Source organism: Pogona vitticeps, chromosome 2 (genome assembly GCF_051106095.1).
Source record: "Pogona vitticeps strain Pit_001003342236 chromosome 2, PviZW2.1, whole genome shotgun sequence".
Taxonomy (NCBI): domain Eukaryota; kingdom Metazoa; phylum Chordata; class Lepidosauria; order Squamata; family Agamidae; genus Pogona; species Pogona vitticeps.
Window position 1 is genome coordinate 164,379,066 of NC_135784.1, and position 20,739 is coordinate 164,399,804.

At 43.3% G+C, this 20,739-nt stretch overlaps 1 protein-coding gene across 3 annotated transcripts in view; it reads right to left on the reverse strand.

Moving 5' to 3' along the window:
* The window catches only part of MARCHF9 (membrane associated ring-CH-type finger 9), a 64,221-nt gene that overhangs the window by 15,863 nt on the left and 27,619 nt on the right, over window positions 1–20,739 (reverse strand). The window contains exons 2-4 of one of the 3 annotated variants that reach the window (XM_072991085.2): window positions 11,123–11,278; window positions 8,434–8,626; window positions 1,891–3,792 (exon numbers count right to left, since the gene is read on the reverse strand). In XM_072991085.2, coding sequence (XP_072847186.2) covers window positions 3,383–3,792; window positions 8,434–8,626; window positions 11,123–11,278 — 759 coding nt within the window. In that variant the 3' untranslated portion in view covers window positions 1,891–3,382. Of the gene's footprint in view, window positions 1–1,890; window positions 3,796–8,433; window positions 8,627–11,122; window positions 11,279–20,739 lie in introns of those variants that run through there. The other 2 variants (XM_078384623.1, XM_072991084.2) reach the window with 2 other exon arrangements.

Consider the following 20,739-nt stretch of genomic DNA (forward strand, 5'->3'; position numbering starts at 1 on the left):
AATGATCAGGAATGTTAGCATGTCTTTGGGTCTGAATCTGAGTCTTTGGTACCAAGTCCCTATTAAAGCCTTTTTTTCCCCAGAAGAAAAGGGAGGGGTGGGTTAGGGTTCTGAGTCAAAAGTTGAGGCCAAGTCATTGAAAACCAGAAACAAGACCTGAGTTGAGTCACTTGTACAACTTCAGTCTGAGTTAACACAGAGTTCTGCAACTCGAGACCCCATCCCTGTTAATTGCCCTCCCCCCCCGCAATATATTAGTTCAAACACTTATGGCCACAAGAAAAATACCTTGAGTGATATATACATACACTATGTAAACCTAATGTGGCAGCTTCTGCCAGCCTGGCATGTACCACATGTTTTGTGGTTTCCTCCAGATAACACTATTTTTCAAATGTTATGGATGGGAACCTGATGTATTATTTTCAAATTGTTGGACAATTGTGCTGAAGTGATTTGGCTGTAGTAGTAAAGGGTCAGCATGACTGCGGTAACTACCTTTGATGAGGCAGGCTGGTTCTCATTAGCTCTACATTGGTAGAAATTTTGTATGCAGTTGGATTTGGGTACATGCCTATCTTTTGTGGTTGTTAAAGAATTTTTTTTAAAAAAACCATTGTGTTTGAAAAATTCAATTCAATCAAATTTGGTCTACTCTCCAAAAGAGATAGAGAAACCGTAAGCATTTCTTCTTCCATTTCCTCATTAAAGGGGGCACTTTCTAGCATTTCCTCTTCAAAACTACATGTATACAAGGGTACCTGCCTTTTCCCTACCAAGAGAGAGATTGCAAAATGCATACCTCTGCCACATAGACACTTTTGCTTCATGTGAAAACTGAGCTTCATTTTGCCTTGCTGGAAATCTGGTTTCATGGGCCAAACAACTGGCACAATTTTATGAAGTATTTGCCTTTTACCTCAAGTTTCGTACCATCATCACCTGAGACAGAGAAACTCTAGAAAGCTTGTTTTATTGGTAACTTTTTAATCATCCAATTGCCTGACCTCAAACTGCATTTCTGACACTTGGTCTAAATAATGCTAACATGTTAACTCTAATGTGCTCTTTCCAAGCACTGTAACTAACATAATGTGGTGATGGCTGTAAAGATCGGCACAAACTATTGAACGGCCAATTTGTATTGGTTTCTTTTCTGGCTGAAGAGGTGTTTGGTACTTCCCAGTCCCACCTCCTCCAGCAGATGCCCATTCAGAGGTATGCTCACAGATGGGGCAGGGAAGCCTGAGGGGGAGGGAAACTATCTTTGAGTGGGTGCCCACCAAAAGAGGCAGGGCTGGGAAGTTCTGAACACCAGTTTGGCAAAAGAAGAAGAAGAAGAAGAGGAGGAGGAGGAGGAGGAGGAGGAGGAGGAGGAGGAGGAGGAGGAGGAGGAGGAGGAGGAGGAGGAGGAGGAGGAGGAGGAGAAGAAGAAGAAGAAGAAGAAGAAGAAGAAGAAGAAGAAGAAGAAGAAGAAGAAGAAGAAGAAGAAGAAGAAGAAGAAGAAGAAGAAGAAGAAGAAGAAGAAGAAGAAGAAGAAGAAGAAGAAGAAGAAGAAGAAGAAGAAGAAGATCTGGGACGAACTCTCACTCCATACCCATCTCTAGAGATGAGCTTAGACGGCTTTTAAAAGCTGATTTTAGCCAAACACATGGACCAGAATCTTATTGGATTCATGGGAGAATAAGTGGGAGGAAAGCATAAGTAAGCCTGTGTGCACTAACCTACGTCCTTGGGTCAGGACAATCGTGGTGTGGCCAGCACAACAAAAAGCAAATATTGCTACATGATTGTATTTTTCACCATAAGGTAAGACTCTACTTATGGCCTTTAGGCACTACGGTGCACTTCCATTGTATCTCAAGAGCAGTATTTTGGCAAAGGCCAGGCAGGGCCCTCCTTATCTTCTCAGCCAGCTCCAGCATTTTAAGGGCTCAGGCCGAAGTTCCAAGTCTCAGCCTTTAAAATGCTGCAATGTTGTTTTAAAATTGGTATTTGCAGTTACTATACTTAAATGTGAAATGTACCCATGAAGACACCTGACAGGAAAAAGATTGGTTACTCTGAAATATGGTGTTGGAGAACAGCTTTACAGATACTGTACAAGGGATGACCAGTAAGACAAATAAATGGTTACAAAATCAAATCAAGCCTGAACTCTCTCTAGAAGCGAAAATTACTAGATTGAAGCTATCATACGTTGGCACATCATGAAAAGACAATAATGCTGGAAAACAGTGGAGGCAGCAGGAAGCTAGAAAGACCAAAATGAGATGGACTGACTATAAAGGAAACTCCAGCCTTGAGTTCTCAATAGCTGATCAGGGCTATTAACAACAGGCCCTTTGGGAGATCACTAATTTTTGGAAGTCACCATAAGTTAGAAGCAACGTGATGTCATCATAACAAGAAGATATGAAGATGTATGGGCTATATGATTGTGAAAGAGAGAGACAGAGAAAAAAGAGAAAGTGACGAGTGAGCCGTCCCCTCGACAAAAGATATCTGTGCGGGATGAAGTAGAGACAGCGAGAGAGACATTGAAAAAAGGGGTAGACCCCATCAACTCAAAGGCAGAATTATTGACACCATGTTATGGACAGTTGAACCATATTAGTTTATTTGAACCGGTTGAGGTGATCGTTGATTCTCCAAATGTTCAGAGCAATAAAGTTATCAATGTCCAAAAAGAGTCTCCCTTGTTGTTTCCTGCCAAAAGAGTGGCAACTGTTCCAAATATATAGCGAACCTAACGACAATGATACTATATGAATTAAGCCACAATGAATCAAATGCTACTGAGGTTTGGCTGCAAAGCAGTTGTTGCTTATCTTCCACTCCCTTCAAGCACACACATTCTTCCATCAATCATCTGCACCCATGCACTCCCAAGGTCTTCAACTGAAGACAACAATCTTTAAAAAGGGAAGGCCTAATCAGGCCACTGATTGTGGGTGACGACTAGGCATGTGATTTTCAGATTCCACCCCCCCCCAACTACTACCAGAATTTAGCTGGAATTCCCTGGCTAGGAATCAGTTCGTCTTAGCCAAAAATCCAATCGAATCCAATCCAATCCAATCCAAATTCTCAGAATCCTCTGCTTGAAATGAGGGATAATGTTTGAGACTTCCGGGGTACATGTAACTCTTGGATCTGTTTAGTTCCACTTAGAACAGACTTGGGCAAAGTGTGGCCCGAGGGCCCATACAGCCTGCGAGCCGCTCCTGTCAGGCCCGCGGACAGTTTTGAACATCAAAACCATTTATAGCTTTTGGTCTAAAGTTGATCAGTTGCTTATCTTTAACATGCTGCAAAAAACTTCTTTAGTATTTGTGAAGATTAACAAGTTTAAAATAAAAATAATCATAACATCACTGTTTCATTTTATTTTTAAGTAAAGTTGGTCCAGCCCCCGAACACAGTTCAGATTTTTCATGTGCCCCCCATAGAAATTAACTGCCCACCCCTGACTTAGAATGATGTGGTGTGAGCCCACTGGGCCTACCTGTGATGGTTTTTTTTCCACAGGGGCCCATAGATGCCTCCACCAATCCCCAGAAATACCCACTGAAGGCAATAATCTTTTCTCCCAGTTTATCTGTCTCCCAGCCCAATTATTCTCAGAACTTGAATTTTTCTTTCTTTCTTTCTTTCTTTCTTTCTTTCTTTCTTTCTTTCTTTCTTTCTTTCTTTCTTTCTTTCTTTCTTTCTTTCTTTCTTTCTTTCTTTCTTTCTTTCTTTCTTTCGCTGAAATTATCGGGATTCTAGCTGGGGAATTCTTACTAAGTTCTGCTAAACATAATGAAAAAAAATCCACAAATATCATATTGGCAATTACTGGCAGTGCTACAAAGCAGCAGGATATAGTCAAATAACTTTTCATTTTAAAAGGCATGCCACCACCAAATGAATATTGCATCGCATCTGAGTATTGAGAAACTCTTTCATGCACACGGCCTGAGACATGCCACCACTACAGTAGAACAGGGTCAGTTCCCAGTGGCTCCTAGCCTAGGAGATTTTGAAATATTCAGGCCTCTTTCTCCCCCAGGTCCTCTGCACTCCTCATAATGCTGGCTATGTTGCTAGCTTAAAAGTATGGGCACATGAACTCTAGCATATCATTCAGACAGGGTGATTGGCTTAGTTATGCTTGATGTCATAATGGACTGTTTGGCACACTTCTGGAAACAGGAGTGAGAGAGAAGAGAGAACCAGAAGGTTGCGCCGTGGATGTGGGAGGAGGCTGATGTGGTTTGTAAACTATACTGTGACGTGCCAGACTAGAGGACAGACGGTTCCTCCATCCCCCCAGGGTTGGCCATGTGTTTAGCTCCAAGGGCTACATCCCAAATATTTCATGAGTTACAAACCTATGATGAAGTTCTATTATATGACAGCATCACATTGCTTGTGTTACTACTTTGCTGAATACAGCAGGCCCTCAAGCTGTAGTTTCTGACTATTCAATATAATATCTTTCAGAAAACCCACTGTCCATTGCACTACGCCCACTTCCTCACCATGTGCTCATCATCCTGAAAAGGAAAAGCTGCTGCAAGATTAGCAGTTTAAGCAAAACCCAGCTATCATCCGGCTGGTAAATAATCAACATCTCTTTTTGACCATGTAACTCCTATCCTGGCTCATTTGCAATGGCTGCCTGTTTGCTTTCGGGCCAAGTTCAAAGGGCTTATGCTAACTTTTAAAGCCCTTAATAGTTTAGGACCCTGCAATTTGACTGAGCACCTCTCCCTCAAAACATCTACCACCCACCCCTCTCAGACTGGGGGGTTCCAACTGACCACCCAAAGGGAGACCCGGAAATCAGCGCTCGAAACCAGGCTATCTCAGGGGTGGCCGGTTCACTTTAGAACTTCCCTCCCACCAGAGGTGCAACTGGCCCCGTCCCGCCTGGCTTTTAGGAGGGCATTGAAGACCCGGTTGGTCTCCCAAAGCCTTGCAATCGTCTGCAACACGTAATTTTATGTATCCTTTCTGCCTCGAGCCTGTCTTTAATTTTCACTCCTGTTTTATTGCTGTATTGTTGTTGTTGTTGCCGCTGTTGTATGACGTTGTGTCCTTCTGTTAGCCATCCATAGTAGCAGCTTACCAAATAGTTGGGCAGGATAGAAATGTAAGTAAGTAAGTAAGTAAGTAAGTAAGTAAGTAAGTAAGTAAGTAAGTAAGTAAGTAAGTAAGTAAGTAAGTAAGTAAAGAAAGCTGAAGTACATCATGGAGGTGGTCTTTTATTGACCCCATTCCTCTAAATTCTTCAGCATCATCCTGCCATCATCGTTCTAAGGTTGACCTCTGCTGCCATGTGAGGCCTCTAAATGTAACAAAAAGAAAGAAAGCTGAGATTTTAAGGATTGCAACTAGAATTTTTTTTAATTCCCGAGATTTTTGATGTTGAATTGCTAAGTGGCTGGGTGTGGGTCTTCTAAGGCTGAAAGTGCAGCCTTCCAGATATTATTAGACTGAAACTCCCATCAAAGCTAGAGAGCAGAAGCAATGATAAGAGACAATGAGAACTGCAGTCTAAAAACTTCTGGAAGCATGAGACAAATGTTCCCCACCTTACCCAAAGGGTTTCCTGTCATGTTAAATGATGCAACAGAGAGTTTTTCTTGCTTCCAGAAGATTCAAACAAAACCCTAAATGTCTTGTTTCAGGAGTTGGGTGGCTGTGGTGCTGGCAGCTTATATGTGGAATTGGTATTTATGAATTGGTATGTATGTAGAATTACAGGTCCAACAATTACATCTAACTTGTAAGCCTCAAGCTTTATCCCTAGTTTCAAGCATGGGATTTTACAAATTCTCACAATTAATCTGGTCATAGTGTTCATCCCTGGCAATGAGTACAGACTTCATGGCTGAGTTTGGGGTTTCAAAAATTCTGCACCAGGAACAGCTAAATTCTGCACTCTATATAATAGTTATGGATGTGTACTAGCACAAAAATTAGATTCAAAATTCAGATTTTGAATTCTGAATGATAGTCCTTATGATTTGCAATTTGGAAGTTTAAAAAATTGGGATTTTCGGATATCCAGAACACTGTCACATTCAATATGAATACCATATAGTCATTATTTCCCCCTTTAAAAAGCACAAACAGGCAAAACATTTTGAAAGGATTTCCCTGTGTGCTCTGACACCTTCTTAGTGATGGTGCCAAACAAAAAGAGGGCACACTAACAGAAAATGACTGTAATGTGCATACTGATTGAACCCTGAACTATAGGAATGCCAGCAGGAAATGCCAGCACCATTGGGCGAAGCAGAGAGGAGAGTGGGCAAACACCCCGGGCAGCCTTGGCAGGCAGCCTGGAGCAACCTGTGGTGGGTGGAAACTGTGCCAACAGCATGGGGCACAGCACAGTTGAGTGAATGAGCACCATCATGGAGCACCAGTTGAAAGAATTAAAGAGGCAGAAGGAGGGGACAGCAGACTAAAGCATGGCATACCTAATACTCTGAGCAACGAGTGTTCTTTTCTCTTACTTAAAGAGGACTTCAGGGAAGCTAGCAATAGTAACTTGACCCAGGTGTGAGTAGTGTGGACTGATAGTGTCTCTTGCCTGAACAAAACACACTCTCACTGGGCATACTAGTTGGTGGGCAAGGCAGCACTCCAGTGCCACCTTGGTCAGACCTCCCCGAACAGACTCCTTCTCAACCCAGTAAGATAAGGATTGCTCTCTTTTAGCTTTCAGGGCTCCTGCTTGTATGCCTTCACCTCTGCCTCTGCTGTGTTTTTCCTCTAAGGTGGTATGTCTAGAGGACAGGTCCTGCCATGCTTGTCAGGACAGTGTCCCAGAAAGCTTGCCCTGTTGTTGCAGGGATGAGCGACTCTATAATACAACTGCTGGTGGGTCTGTGATTTGACACTGGAGACTTCCACTGGTGTGGCTGCTCCTCTGGGCTGAGAAGAGTGGAACGTTATGGGCCAAAGGATTTGTGTCCTCTGAAGCTTTGGGAGTGTAGGCTGTCTTTTCCTTCTCCTTCTCCTCTCAATAAAAAGTGCTACAGCATTTGCAGCCAGCATTCCTGCAGTCTTCCCCAAGTGCCTACTTCTTCTGCCACAACCACGTTTCATACTGCCTGCAGACTCTACCCAAAAAAGGACCATATCTGAATCTGCTACCGCAGAATACAGCCCCTTCCAATGAAAATTTCACAGAGACAAAACCTATTAAAATAATATATCTGTCTGATATATCCCAGAGGGGCTGGCATATCTCAGTTGATTTATAAGATATTAATCTATGAGTTTACTAACTCTAAATTTTATTCCTAACTATATTAAGTAAGTAATATACAATGAGAGGTAGAGAATGTAAGTGTAAGTTGAGGATCCAGAAACGGACATAGAGAAAACTGGTTTAGTGCAAGCTTGCACCAGGGCATATCCTAATAGCAAATGCTCAGGGGATTTATAAGCAGCTATGGCCACCTTTCAATAAGAAAGAACCAATGTGAAAAAATATTGTACTTCTAGATTTCATTGGCACAAACAGACATCATTTACAGGTTTTGGCCTCATCCTAACCCTCTCCTTTGGGAAACCCAAGGCAGTACCAATCAGGAGACACAGATTTCTCTGCCCCTAACTACCCTTGGTGCCAGAGTGTGTTAAAAGTTACATATCTTAAGAAATCACTCCAGGATGCCTGAGAAATACATTTCACTTTCACTTCTTCTTCCAGCAAGCAGAAATTTACCCTTTTGCTTTCTAATGTATAGGAGGAAATGGAAATTTTCAGGAATTATTATCACATAAGGAACTGGACCTCAACACCTACGCAGTGGGAATCTTTTTCACCTTCTCCTCACTGACCTTTTAGAATTTTACCAGATACTGTTGAGTTTGTATGTCTAAAAAAAGTCCCTGACTCTTGGAAGACTAAGTTTTTGAATGCCAAAGTTTGTACAAAGTTCAAAGAGACAAATACTTTGGTTGAATAAACCCTATCTAAGGAGCTATTTTAAAAATGCCACAGAAGAGGGGGTGGGGAGAGAGAGAGAGGGAGAGTGAAGTGGAGTGCATAACACAGTGCAGTAAATTGCTACAGCCTCAAGCAAAAACAGGACGCAATAAAACATGTCTACGGAGAAGTCCTCTGACCTCACGGGAGGCATACAATCCTAATCCTAATTTCATGTAATCTGTTAATGTGCTTCCAGAGCTATTCCCTGGACGTACTATTTGAGAATTAGCACTCCTCTAATGCACAGAAATTTGCTGGACTCCACCCTACCACTTCCTTTACAATGAATTCCACAGGGAATCACAATGCAAGTAAAAACTTGTTTGCATTCCCTCCACCTCTGGTATTCTGTAGGTTCAAAGCTAACTGCAAGGATTAATAGTTTCCTTTTCCATTTTCCAAGAAAGCGGGCTTGGGTGGGAGGAAGCTCTCACCTATGCACACAATGTCCATAAAGCCATACATCCCATAGCAGATCTGGAAGAGCAGGTCCTGCCGCTGCCACTTGGCCGAGGGGCTGAGCGATGACCAGATAAGCCACGAGATGCTGGCGATGAGGAAGAGAGAACCCAGGATGATGGCTGCAATCTGCACCTTTTCAATCACCGTCAGGGAAATTGCCTGCCACTAGAGAGGGGGGAAATGGTATGTAGAGGTTAGTACTGGTTGGAAACTTTCATTGAAATCTTAATCTTAATCTCAGAACGAAAGAACTGGAAGGGGCCCTATGGATCACCAAGACCAGCTCCTGTCAAGGAGGCACAAGTGGGGAATCAAACTCCCAACCTCTGACTCCACAGCAAGAAACCCAAACTACTCAGCTATCCATTGATGGTGGGACAATGAAGTGAGGTTACCTCATGGGGCCAAGGGGTGCAAAATCTTAGGATACAAATGCTAAGATACACAATTCAGACAGCTTTGGCATTAGCAGCACAATTCTACTTCCAATACATTGTCCATTCTGTTCACATTTTTTACAGGCATGGTGCCCTTTCCACACCCTGAAACCAAGTGAGAGCACTGGATCAGAACAGTGAAGATAATATAAACCAAATGTACTCAACCTATGTTATAATAGTCACAGGTTCCTTGGAGATCTAGCAAGGGCTCCTCAATAAAGAGAGCGGTAGCCAAGCCTTCCCCAAAGACAAATTTCCCCATTGTTGTGGGTTTTTCGGGCACTTTGGCCGTGTTCTGAAGGTTGTTCTTCCTAACATTTCGCCAGTCTCTGTGGCTGGCATCTTCAGAGGACAGCACTCTGTGCTCTGGTGTAGTTGGCCTGGGAGTGGAGTATTTATGGCTGTGAGATGGGCTTTTGTCTTTTTCTGTAGATACTTTTTTGGGTCTTTTTCTGCAAATACTTTTTCAGTATTTCAAAATACTGAAATACTGGACAACACCAGCAATCATTACGTCAGACTGCACAGGGAAGCCATTGAAATCCACAGGCACCAGCAGAACTTCAACAAAAAAGAGGAAAGTTTGAAACTCAACAAAACTTGGCTCCCAGCTCTCAAAAATACAGCGTGCAAAAGGTCAATGAACTCTACTCAGCCACAAGGACCGGGGATCACTATACACAAAAGACCAGCTAATGACACCCATCAACCACAGTGACAGATAATCTCTCTTTATCACAACAATACACCCACAACAAGACACACTAATCACCCATCTACAGAAAAAGACAAAAGCCATAAATACTCCACTCCCAAGCCAACTACACCAGAGCACAGAGTGCTGCCCTCTGAAGATGCCAGCCACAGAGACGGGTGAAACATTAGGAAGAACAACCTTCAGAACACAGCCAAAGAGCCCGAAAAACCCACAACAACCATTAGATCCCGGCTGTGAAAGCCTTCGCGAATACAATTTTCCCCCTTGCACCTCACAACTGGCAGTCACCTGGGATGTGTTGTAGTTCAGTGGTGCACAAACTTTGGCCCTCCATATGTTTTATACTTCTCCCAGTTGGTGTCCTCTGGGCATATTGGATTACAGTTCCCTTTGCTGACTGTGCCAGCTGGGAATATTGTGGGCTGTAGCCCCAAACAGCCGGAGAGTGCAAAGATGAGGGAAAGCTGTCACTGAACAAGTCGTAAAAGTAACTGCGATGTGCTATGACTAGCAAGGCCATGCAGGAATTATTCCCTATGGATCAGCTGGAGAATGTAACACCCTCCAGATTTTTTTCCACTGCAGTGCCCATCAGCCCCAAATAGCACAGCCAATAGTTGGATGATAATGGGAGTTACACTCTTAACTACTGAGAAAGCTTAATGTTTCCCATTCCTGCCCTATAAAAAGAAAGTCTGGGACAGAATACCAATTTTTAAGTTCACGGCGGTACCTCCTGAGAAAGTATATGTGCACACCCATGCATGCAGTTGCTAGGAAAAGCACCAGCCTTCCCTGGATTGTGCCCAGGGTGAATGCCTGGACTTCCTATCATCCCCTTGCAATCCTTGCAGTGTGGGTACGGGGTGGGTACAGCATGATGTGCACATTTGAGTGGCATGGATGGGTGCCCCAGAGTCCTCTGCACAGGCACTTGTGGCACACATTCACAATTTGCACTTGCCTCTCCCGTAAATAGAAACACTTATTTTTTACTACAACTCCCAAAATCTTGAAGTTGGCATGGTGACATTAAGAGTTGTAGTTCAATAATTAATAAATGCCCCATCTCTGGCCATAGGTCTTTGAAGCAAAGGACAGGATGCCCTCTCTATTATTATATGCAGAGGCCAATTGGACTGGAAGTCAATTCCTCCTTCAGCAATGGAAGTGGGACAGCATCTCCCTTTCCACCCTGAAAGAGGCAGATTGCCTCTGATTATGGAAGGTTGGGTGGCATGTATTTTTCTCCTCCAACAACTGGATTCTGCCTTCTCTAATCTGCTACCTGAGATGACTGCCACACTTTGCCTAACAGGAGGGCCAGCTCTGCCCATTGCCCATCAGAAGTGGAGGGAGAATATGGGCAGAGTAGGTTATTTAAGCTTGCAATCACGTGCACGCACGCCTGCAACAGATGCATACTTTGCCTCCCATCCTCCGCCACTGACTCTTCCCCACCCCCATTCCCCCACCCCAAGGTGTTTGGCTGGTAGAGCTTACCTGCAAGGGGTTCTTTGTGCTAATGGCTAAGACCTGGTATTTGAAATAGCACAGCTCACAGCTCCAGGAGCCCCTCTCACTGATCCAGCGAATCAGGCAGGGCTGGTGGGTGCAGCGGACAGATCCATCACAGCGACACGGGCTTAGCAGCTCCCCCTGCAAGGAACGGTAATTGGAGAGTCATGAGTTTCATTGCAAAAGGTACTCACTGGTGGCTGATATATGCTAAGCTAGAGGTATAGGCAGAAGGTAGGTTGGGACATAATGCCATCTTTTCAGTTCATTTTGAAGTACATCAGCGATGCTTTCTTGCTTCCAAGTGTTTAACAACATTAAAAATTCCTTTCTCCTCTCCTAAATCCAGAACTTCAAAAAGAACGGCTTTTTTTATACTTCACCTCCAGGAATCTCCTAAGCCAATGGTTCACAACCTTGGGCCCCCAAACATTCTTGCACTAACTGTGCTAACTTCTGGGAGTTGTAGTCCAAGAACATCTGGGGCCCAAGTTTGGGAACCACTTGCTGTAGAAGATTCAGGGAGCTGTAGTCCATAAAAAGAACAAGAAATTTCCCCAAGCACTGCCTAAATCATGGCAGATTTAAATCTGCTAAAACTAAGAATGCTTGTTTGTGGCTGGTGGCGGTGGAGGACCATTAGTAGATTTGTTTGTGAGTGCTAGTTGAAACCGAAAACAAATTCCTGGATTTAGCATATGCTCAGAGGCACCACGCTTTTTCTGTAGTTCTCGCTCCTCCTTCCTGAGCCACTGTGGTACACCTGACTCCCGTTCATGGGCTTTGGGTTTCCTCTTAAAAATAAAGTCAATCCTGTGAACCCTAAAATGGGTCCACCTTTGTTCTACTCTTCCCATCCTCCCCCCCGAGACCTCCCCCCCCCCCCAGAGAAACCACCCACCATTGCAAGAGTATCCAAGATCAAACAAGACAAGGCCTTCCTCCCCAAAACCCACCTGGAGCAGACTTCTGGATAAGTGGGCATCTTTAGGTCTGTAGTCCATTAGGCCCTCTTTATAACCCCTGCCCCCCCCCCCAAAAAAACACACACTCACAAGGAAACGTGGCTTGGTAGTTCTACCTGCTTAATGTGCTGCCAGGAGAGCAAGCGGAGCCATTAGCATCAATATTTCAGACCACTTGCAGGAAGTATTAACGGTGTGTTATGGATATATGCTCTGAACAAAGAAATTGCTGTGAATTACAGTCAGATGGAGAACCAGGAGCAAAGGGGTCACTAAGGGAGGTCTCTTATCACATTCGAAAAATGACCACACTGCCTTCATGAGCCCATTGCTTAGACTGCACCAACATGGGAAGACAGGAGGAGTGTAGAGCAATCTGTAGTTATAAATTAGATTAGTTCCTTTGTGGAGCAAATTCAGACTAACACTTTTTTTAAAACCACACAAAGCTGGCCAGTTTTACTCTGAAGGAGAAGCTGCAGAGCTCCACTCCTCAGCTGTGCTTCTAAACTGGTTTTCAAATTAAAAAAAAATGATCCACTGCTGCAATTTTGAAATTGATTAGATACTGAGCTCTTCTAGAACAAAGGCACCACTGGCTCTCAAGAGCATAACAGCTGGAAGCCAATGGAAGCCCCAAATTTAGATCAAAGGACAATACTGCTCTTTTCTATTATCATAAAATTAGCCACTTTAAGCCTATTTAAAATAATCAACACACCTTTACTTAACATAGTGGTTGAAATCCTGTGGCTTTGCATAGCAAGTCATAACTACAGAACCCACTGAATCACAGAACTTACAGAGGAGTTGACTCACCTAATCCCCACTGATTCAATGGGCCTACTCTGGGTGTGACTTGCTACGCTAGGCAACAAAGTACCTTGGCGACTGTACAGAGGGCTGGCTTGGGATACACAAGGTGCAGGTTGACCTGTTTGTTCAGCTGTAAACTTTACTGCAGTCTCTGCTACAGTTAGGTTTCCCACACACACACACACACACACACATAAACATGTACGTGTTACTGTCCCTACTTCATATATTGCTTATTGATATTTTTCATTATTTAACATAATAACCATAGATAACAGAAATGAAACAGCTCGAGGAGAAGAACTCAAGGCAGAACATCTTAAAGGTTTGAAGGGAAAACGTCATCCCTTTTGGGTAGTACAAAACTATTCAGAAGAAAAGCGGCTTTGAATAATTAAATTATATCCCTTTCGTCGCTATCTTGGCCTCTGTGGAATTATGGAAATCCAGCCTTCTGTTTCCAGTCAGATAAGTAAGAAGATGAGGGTTAAGACAAAATAAGATAAAAGGCTGGTGGGGAGACACAGAAAAAGGCAGTGGTAGTGTACTTCAGGGTGTAGGTTTGCATGGGAGCATTATCAATAGGGCAAGGAGTTAGGAAAGGCAGAACACAGTAGCTGCTGCCTGGGAGCACATGATATTTCCGCTTCAAGGTATGCATCAGCAAACATCCTTCCTTCATCCTCTCCAGATCCTGTTTGTGCCTCATGCTGTCACTTTTGGGGGGAGCACTTTCTGCCATTGTTCATTTGACTTATACCCCCGCCTTACCTTGGGAGAGCCCAGAGGAGTTATTAGAAACACAATTTTAAAAAATGGAAATACTTGAAGCCACAACTCCACGGCCACAAATTGCAAACATATAAAATCTAAACTTACAGGCATCTAAAGACACAGACTACAAGTGCTTGTTAATAACAGAATGAAAGCAAATGTAAACAAGCAATCGTTAGGGAAAAGTTGAGCGCTTGCTTATTCTCCTGAAGCTACCTATAGATATTGTTTTAAACCAGTTCCTGAAAGACAAAAGGTGGATGGACACAAGCTCTTTGATGGAAGAGAGTTCCGTTGCCCAGTTCTAAAAATATTGAAAACAGAAGGGATTAAATCACCAGGCTCTATGGCACACATGAGAATCCATCTCCACCCAGCTGAGACAGAGCAAAGCTGAGGGGCCTGGCAAATTTTGCTACTACCCACCCACACTAGAGCTTCGGCTGGCTCTTATTCTCAAAGAACATTTGAGACCCAGCAGGCTAGCTGGGGGGCGCAAGGAAGACAGTTTGATGCTTATAGGTCTTCTCCTACAATCCTACAACCATTCTAGGTTCCCTCCCAGCACTTTGCCTTATAGTAGGGCAGGTCCTGCCAGTGTCATGCAAGTGTCTTTCTCCACATGTTTACAGTGGTGCCTCGCAAGACGATTTTAATTCGTTCCGCGAAAATCGTCGTCTTATGAAAAAAATCGTCTTGCGAGGTTCCCTATGCATCAGTCTAAAAAAAAAAAAGTCTTGCAAAGCATCGGTCTCAAAAAAAACCCATCTTGCAAAGCATCGGTCTCAAAAAAAAAGTCTTGCGAAGCACAGTCAGAGAAAAAAAAACATCTTGCGAGGCACCATAGTGATCGCAAAAACCAAGTGTCTTTGCGGATTTTTCGTCCCACAATGCAATTGTCTAGCGAGGCACCACTGTATTTGTACCAAGATGAATACCTGAAGAGGGTTCCTCTCTCCCAAAAAGTTCTTACTATTAATGTTTATGCGGGGTAGAATTTATAGTTAAGCTTATGTTGTAAGCCTCCCAGAGACCTTTGGGTAGTGTGGGCGGCATATAAATAAAATAAAATAAAATAAAATAAATTAAAATAAATAAATTGAAGTAGGTTGAATGGATGTTGTGCAATTTATTCTGTTCATTGTGGAAAATCAGGATTTGGCCTTTAAGGTTGCCGAATTTTGACTTTTCACTGGGCAGAAAACCAAGATCTCCTCAGCGCGCCGTTCCCCCTTTCTTCCCTTGCTACTCAAGCCACTTAAGCCTGTGATATCAGTTCTAGAGACATAGAGCCTTTGCACACCGTTTTCTGCAGGAAAGTCTGGTTTGTAGCTGAAACGGTACTTGACAGAGAGTCATAGCTATTCCTGGCTTCTTAATGAGTGTGCCTGACAGGAGGTGTTGCAAATACACGCTTGTCCCTTTTTATTTTTCACCCCACTACATTTTCAGTAATACATGTAAAAATTTTAGATGTACTCTTGAGTGTATGGCTTGGTCCATAAAGGCACGCAAATCGTTTTTTGTTTGGGCTGGAATAGACAGGATGTGGGTTAGAGGCAAAAGCACTTCTTAAACATCACACAGAAGTGCACTTAGAATGTCTATTGCCTTATTTGCATATAAAATTTACACCCTAGTGATCTGCATTTTTTTTTCATGGCCACCATCACTTCTGTTTCAGCCCTCAGTGGTCTCTTGGTTCATTTTAATTACATTCTAAATAACTGCACTTAAGATTGACTTTTCATTCTCTTTACACTAAAATTTTAAGCTAGCCTAATCCAGTGGTTCTCATTGTTTTGTGTCTTTCACCTCATCAGTCACTCTGTCAAAGAAACTAGTCACACTGCAACCTAATGGAATCAAAGAGTTCCCTTTTTCCAGGAATGGCATGTACATCTCTATAGCTCTTTTTTGCCATTGTTTATTTATCATTTACAATAGGTTTTAAGTAGGGATGGGATTTTTTGATAGAACTACAAATCTCATGATTCTCCATTCTGGAAGTTCTACCGACAAGACAAATGCCTTACAGATACCTAAATGTGGCTCACTTGGGAGAAAGGCCTTTGAGGCTTAGCTAGGCCCAGCACCACCTAAGCTTCTTGTTCATAAAGAAAGCTCCCAGCGACCACTGGGGTAGGAACAGTTAACTTGGGAGCGTGTAAGCCCAGCTAAGTCTCAAAATGTTCCATTTAAGGCCTTTCTTCCAAGTGAGCCACACGTAGGTGCCTGCCCATCAGAGAGAACTCCCAGAATGGACTATGGAATCTGGGGTCCAAGAAAAAAAAATCCCATCCCTAGATGTAAGGACAAAAGAGTTACAGAAATATTGTTGGGAATACACACACACACACACACACACAGAGAGAGAGAGAGAGAGAGAGAGAAAGAGAGAGATTGAGGGAGGGAGGGAGAGAGAGAAATTTCATTAAGCAGGAAGCAACACTCACTGGTGGGCTGGAAAAATGGCGGATTAGGAGAAGACACCACATGCCTCAAAATATGACTACACATATTAAAGGTTCTCAGACAGAAAATACTTGGCAGGTAGATGGGAGGGTAGTGAAAAGATGATTTTTCTCCTATAAAACCTATGAAGAATTCTACTGAGTTAGATCAAAATCGAAAACATCCCCTCCATGGCCTTTCCAGAGGTTATCTGGTTGGTTCTTGTAGGAAAGCCCATGGACAGGACGTGAGGGTAAATACCCTTCCACTCTTTATTCCCAGCAACTGCTTTCAGAGGCAAACTGTCTCTTATATTGAACATATATACAGATCTATCACAAGTAGGAGCAGTGGTAAACATTCCTCCACAGGCCTACTTAATTCCCCAGTGAAACTGTCCGTGCTTGTGCCTACCACAGCATGTTATCTTATTCGGTTAACATGGTTTAACCACACAAAGCATGAAGAAGGACTTTCTTTTATCTCTTCTGAGTCTCCCACTATAACAATTTCAGGTTGTATGATGACCCCAGGTTATAGTACTGTCAGAGATTTGGGAAAGCTTCTCTGTACCTGCTTTCTCTGCACCATTCATATTTGTATATAAGGCTATCACATCTACCCTTACCTTTTGTCCGAGCTAAAGAGCCCAAAGTTTGTAATTGTTCCTCAAAGGGAACCTGGTCTAGCACTTTCATCCTTCTTGTTGTCCTTTTCTGCATTTTTCCATCTCCAACATAACACCCCTTTAGCTGGTTCAGTCTTTCTCATCCTTTGGGACCTCCAGATGTGTGGTAGACTGTAACTCCCATCATCCCCCAGAAAGCATGGCCAGGCTGGCTAGGATGGTGGAAGATGTGCCCTGACACCTATGGAAGGGGCCACGTTGAGATTGTAATTTCATTGCATTTTTGCTTGTGCAAAGTAACAGATTACTCGCTCTGGGTGTATCAGGAACACTGAGAAGCAAGCAAGGCTTGAAAGCTGCAGGAAAGAGGCAGGAATGAAAGATAATAGAAAGACCAAGAGGACCTTGAGATCTAATTAATTAAATTCTGATTACACTCCTTGAATTTCCCTGCCAATATGGTGGCTGGGAATTCTGGGCACTGTAGTTCAGAAATAACTTCTCCAAACTCTGAAATGGTAATGATGAGAACTGTCACAGAAAACATATGTGGAGGTTTCCCAAAAGCTGGATGGAGTTTCAGTCAGAACCAGACAATATCTCCTAGTTTTCTTTGCTGGCTGAAGCTCTTTCAGGACACAGACTAAAAGTCTGTGGCAACCTAAAATATTGTTGTTATTCTTTCTTAGTGAAACAAATCCATGGCCTTCACTGTACTACAGCAATTGAGTGATAGTGAATCAAAAGCCGCTAGCACCTTGCTGAAAGTACCCACTCTTCTGGTCTGTATAAGCATAGACATACTGTCAGCCATTTGGCCCCATTCATTCTCAAGGTCTTTGATCAAAGCCAACCATTAAAAAATATTAAAAGGCAAAATATAAAGATGGAATATGGATGGATGTCTTCACTCAAAACATGAACTTTGTTCCGATGGAGAGAGGTTTTAGTGGGACACAATACCATGAAAATGCCACACAAGACCAGATGACCTGGGGATGTTTTAGCCCGAAAAGCTGCCAAGGCAAAGCAACCCAAATTACCTGATGAATGGTTACACTGCAGGAATGCAAACCAAACACAGACATATTTAGATAATGCTTTGAAAAGTTACATTTTTGAAACAATGGCCATGCTAGCTGGTTGGGTAGGTGGGGAAGATCCTGGAAGTTATGTTCAAAACTAACTTCAAGTTCTGAAGAAAAAACTCTAGTCTCAGAAACTAAAGCAATTTCTCCTGTCTGCAAAAGCACATTCCAATAAAGCAAGACTTACCACCCTACAACATTTGCCCAAAATATTCTGCAGCCTGAGATAAAGGCTAAGGTGGCGCCCTCATCTTCCATTCCATGTGCAAAAGTCAGGAGAGGCTGGACAGAGGAGGTGGCAGAAGATTTAAGCAGGCACCGTGAGAACAACGAAAAAGTCCTGTTGGATGAAGGCCCCTCCTGTCCAATGTTCTGTTCATAGTGTAGCCAACTCGCTGCTTAGTGTGAGACCACAGTGGCCCATGAGGCTTAGCCCATCCTCTGTCTTGTGCTCCCCAGCAACTGATAAACAGAAGCACAAGACCTCTGACACTAAAGATGATATAAAACTATCTTGACTAGTAGTCACTGATGGCTGCAAACTCCACAAATTTATGTACAGTAATCTCCTTTTAAAGTAATCTGCATTGATATTCATCACTAGAGATGGGCATGAACCACCAATTTGGGGATTCGTGTCAGTTCGTTTAGTGGCCAAGCAGGTTTGGCATTTCAAAGCCCTGCCTCTTCTGGCGGGCACCCAACCGGAGGCAGGGCCTGGCTTCCCTGTACTGCCTCCCCTGGGCACTGGGTATCCACCAGAGGAGGCAGGGCTTTGAAGCACCGAACACCTGTTCAGCCAATGAACAAAATACATGAACCACCAAACCTGTAGTTCATCTCTAGTCATCTCTAAGTTTCCTGGCAATGAATTCCAGCAATGTACTGGATAAAGCCCCACCTGGACCTTCTTAAAGCTCAGAGTGAAGGGGCAGTCCTGAAGCAGGGGTTGCTTCTAGATGTAGAAGACTGCCAGGCCTAGCAGATGTTGCTTGGAGCTCATCGGAGGGCGATCAATTACCCACCAGAAATAACAGAGGTTAACTAGAAAGTTATGGGCAAAACAAACATTCCTATCTCCCCTCATGATTTAAGAACCCAGCATCTCTCCAAACAGCTGGATAGTTCTGCAGCTTCTTCCCATCTCCTAGGCTAGGCAGAGTCAGGAAAAAAAAATATTATACAAAAGGGAAAAAAAACTTCCTCCTTCCTGTCATCCGGGCATTAAATCTGTCACTGCACCTGGGTGGGACACTTACTGAAAAACATGGGGGCAGTACACTTTTAGGCTGAAAGAGGCATAATGCAGAATTAAATAAAATGGTGAGGGCAGAAACTGCAGTTCTGCATTTGCTCTCTGTGCCCATCAAAGGGTGTGTGTGTCTCTGTTAGGATCTGTCCAGCTTTCTCCCTACACAGAATCATAGAAAAGTGAAGTTGGAAGGAGCCTACAAGGCCATCAAGTCCAAGGGAAGAGGGCCGTGGGCAGGGAGAAGCCTCCTGTCATGGAGGAGGAAGGCCAGAGGGACAAAAATGTGAGGGAGAAGGGACGCCCGGTAGGGCCTGTGTGTATGTGTGTGGGGGAATATTTATTTGAGCTCAACGAAGAGGGGATCTTCAGTGAGGAGGCTTTTTTGGGCAGGAGGAGACATGAATAGAGGGTCCTTTCCACACACCCCAAAAAGTAAATTAAACTCCAAATGTATTGACATTGTTTTCCTTCTCAAATTTTATCTGGTATTATTGCATTAATATCAATATATTGGGGGGGATTATATTCTGAAAAATTAATTTTAATGTTAATTTAATTAATTTAATTTACCCCATTAAAATACCTTTTTATGCAAATGTGGTCGAGGATCATAGGTTACTTGGCAATTATAAAAGGGAGTTGTGACTCGAAATAAGTTGGAAAACACTTCTTTGGGGGAAGAGACCATTAGGAATTTATAGTGCCTCTGTAGCAGCACACAGACCAAGTATATTTGTTATGGGAGTACAGAACCAAGCACACAGGAAGGCGCTGCCAGCTCTGATCCATGCTCCCAAAAGTCATACCAACTCCCTAGTTGTGGCATCAAAAACCTCTAACAGCCAAGTTAGTTCCGGAGCTACTGCTGATCACGCCACACGCATGCGCACGTGTGTGTAATTCCTGCTCCTGCTTTCAACTGGTTTAGCTAAGCAGGGGGGGGGACCAGCTTAGGCTGGGCAAATTAAATTCACCCCACTGCGGACTTGGCTCTCCAAGTGTATGGAAAAACCATTAGCTTCTATTGCTCTCCATCAATACCTGGTCTGCACCAAATCTAGGGAAACAATAGTTGCTGGTCTCATCGCAACACATTCAGGTCTCTACTGAGACAGAGAGAGAAAAATCTTTCACCAAATAGATTCTTTTTTGATTATTTCTAACCAGAGGGAGTGGAATGAAACATTTCTCTCCTCTCCCAAACATATATGGATCTGAGAGTTTAAAAAGAACAACCTCCTAACAACGTGTAATCAGCAGGCAGTGGCTGTCGATGGGAGGGAAACGTCTCAGTGAGGCATTTTATTACAATATGAACAGGGCATCAATTGTTCATCTAAATCCATTCTCAGCCATATGATTACCATGTGATGATAACCACCTTGCTTGGCTTCCCTTGATTTTTACATTTCAGGACATGGTCCCAGCCCTGTAATGGGGCCTATTTCACGCTGCAGGAAAAATTACTAAAATGGGTGTTCCTGCCTATTTCCTTGCTCCCCTTTTGTTCTCCCTCTCAGTTCCCCTGCAGGCTCAGGGATAAGGATCCGACCACCAGCATCCTCTGCCAGTGAGTGCCAATTGGAATTCATTCCTCAAACTTCCTTCCCAGTAAAGGTTGATGA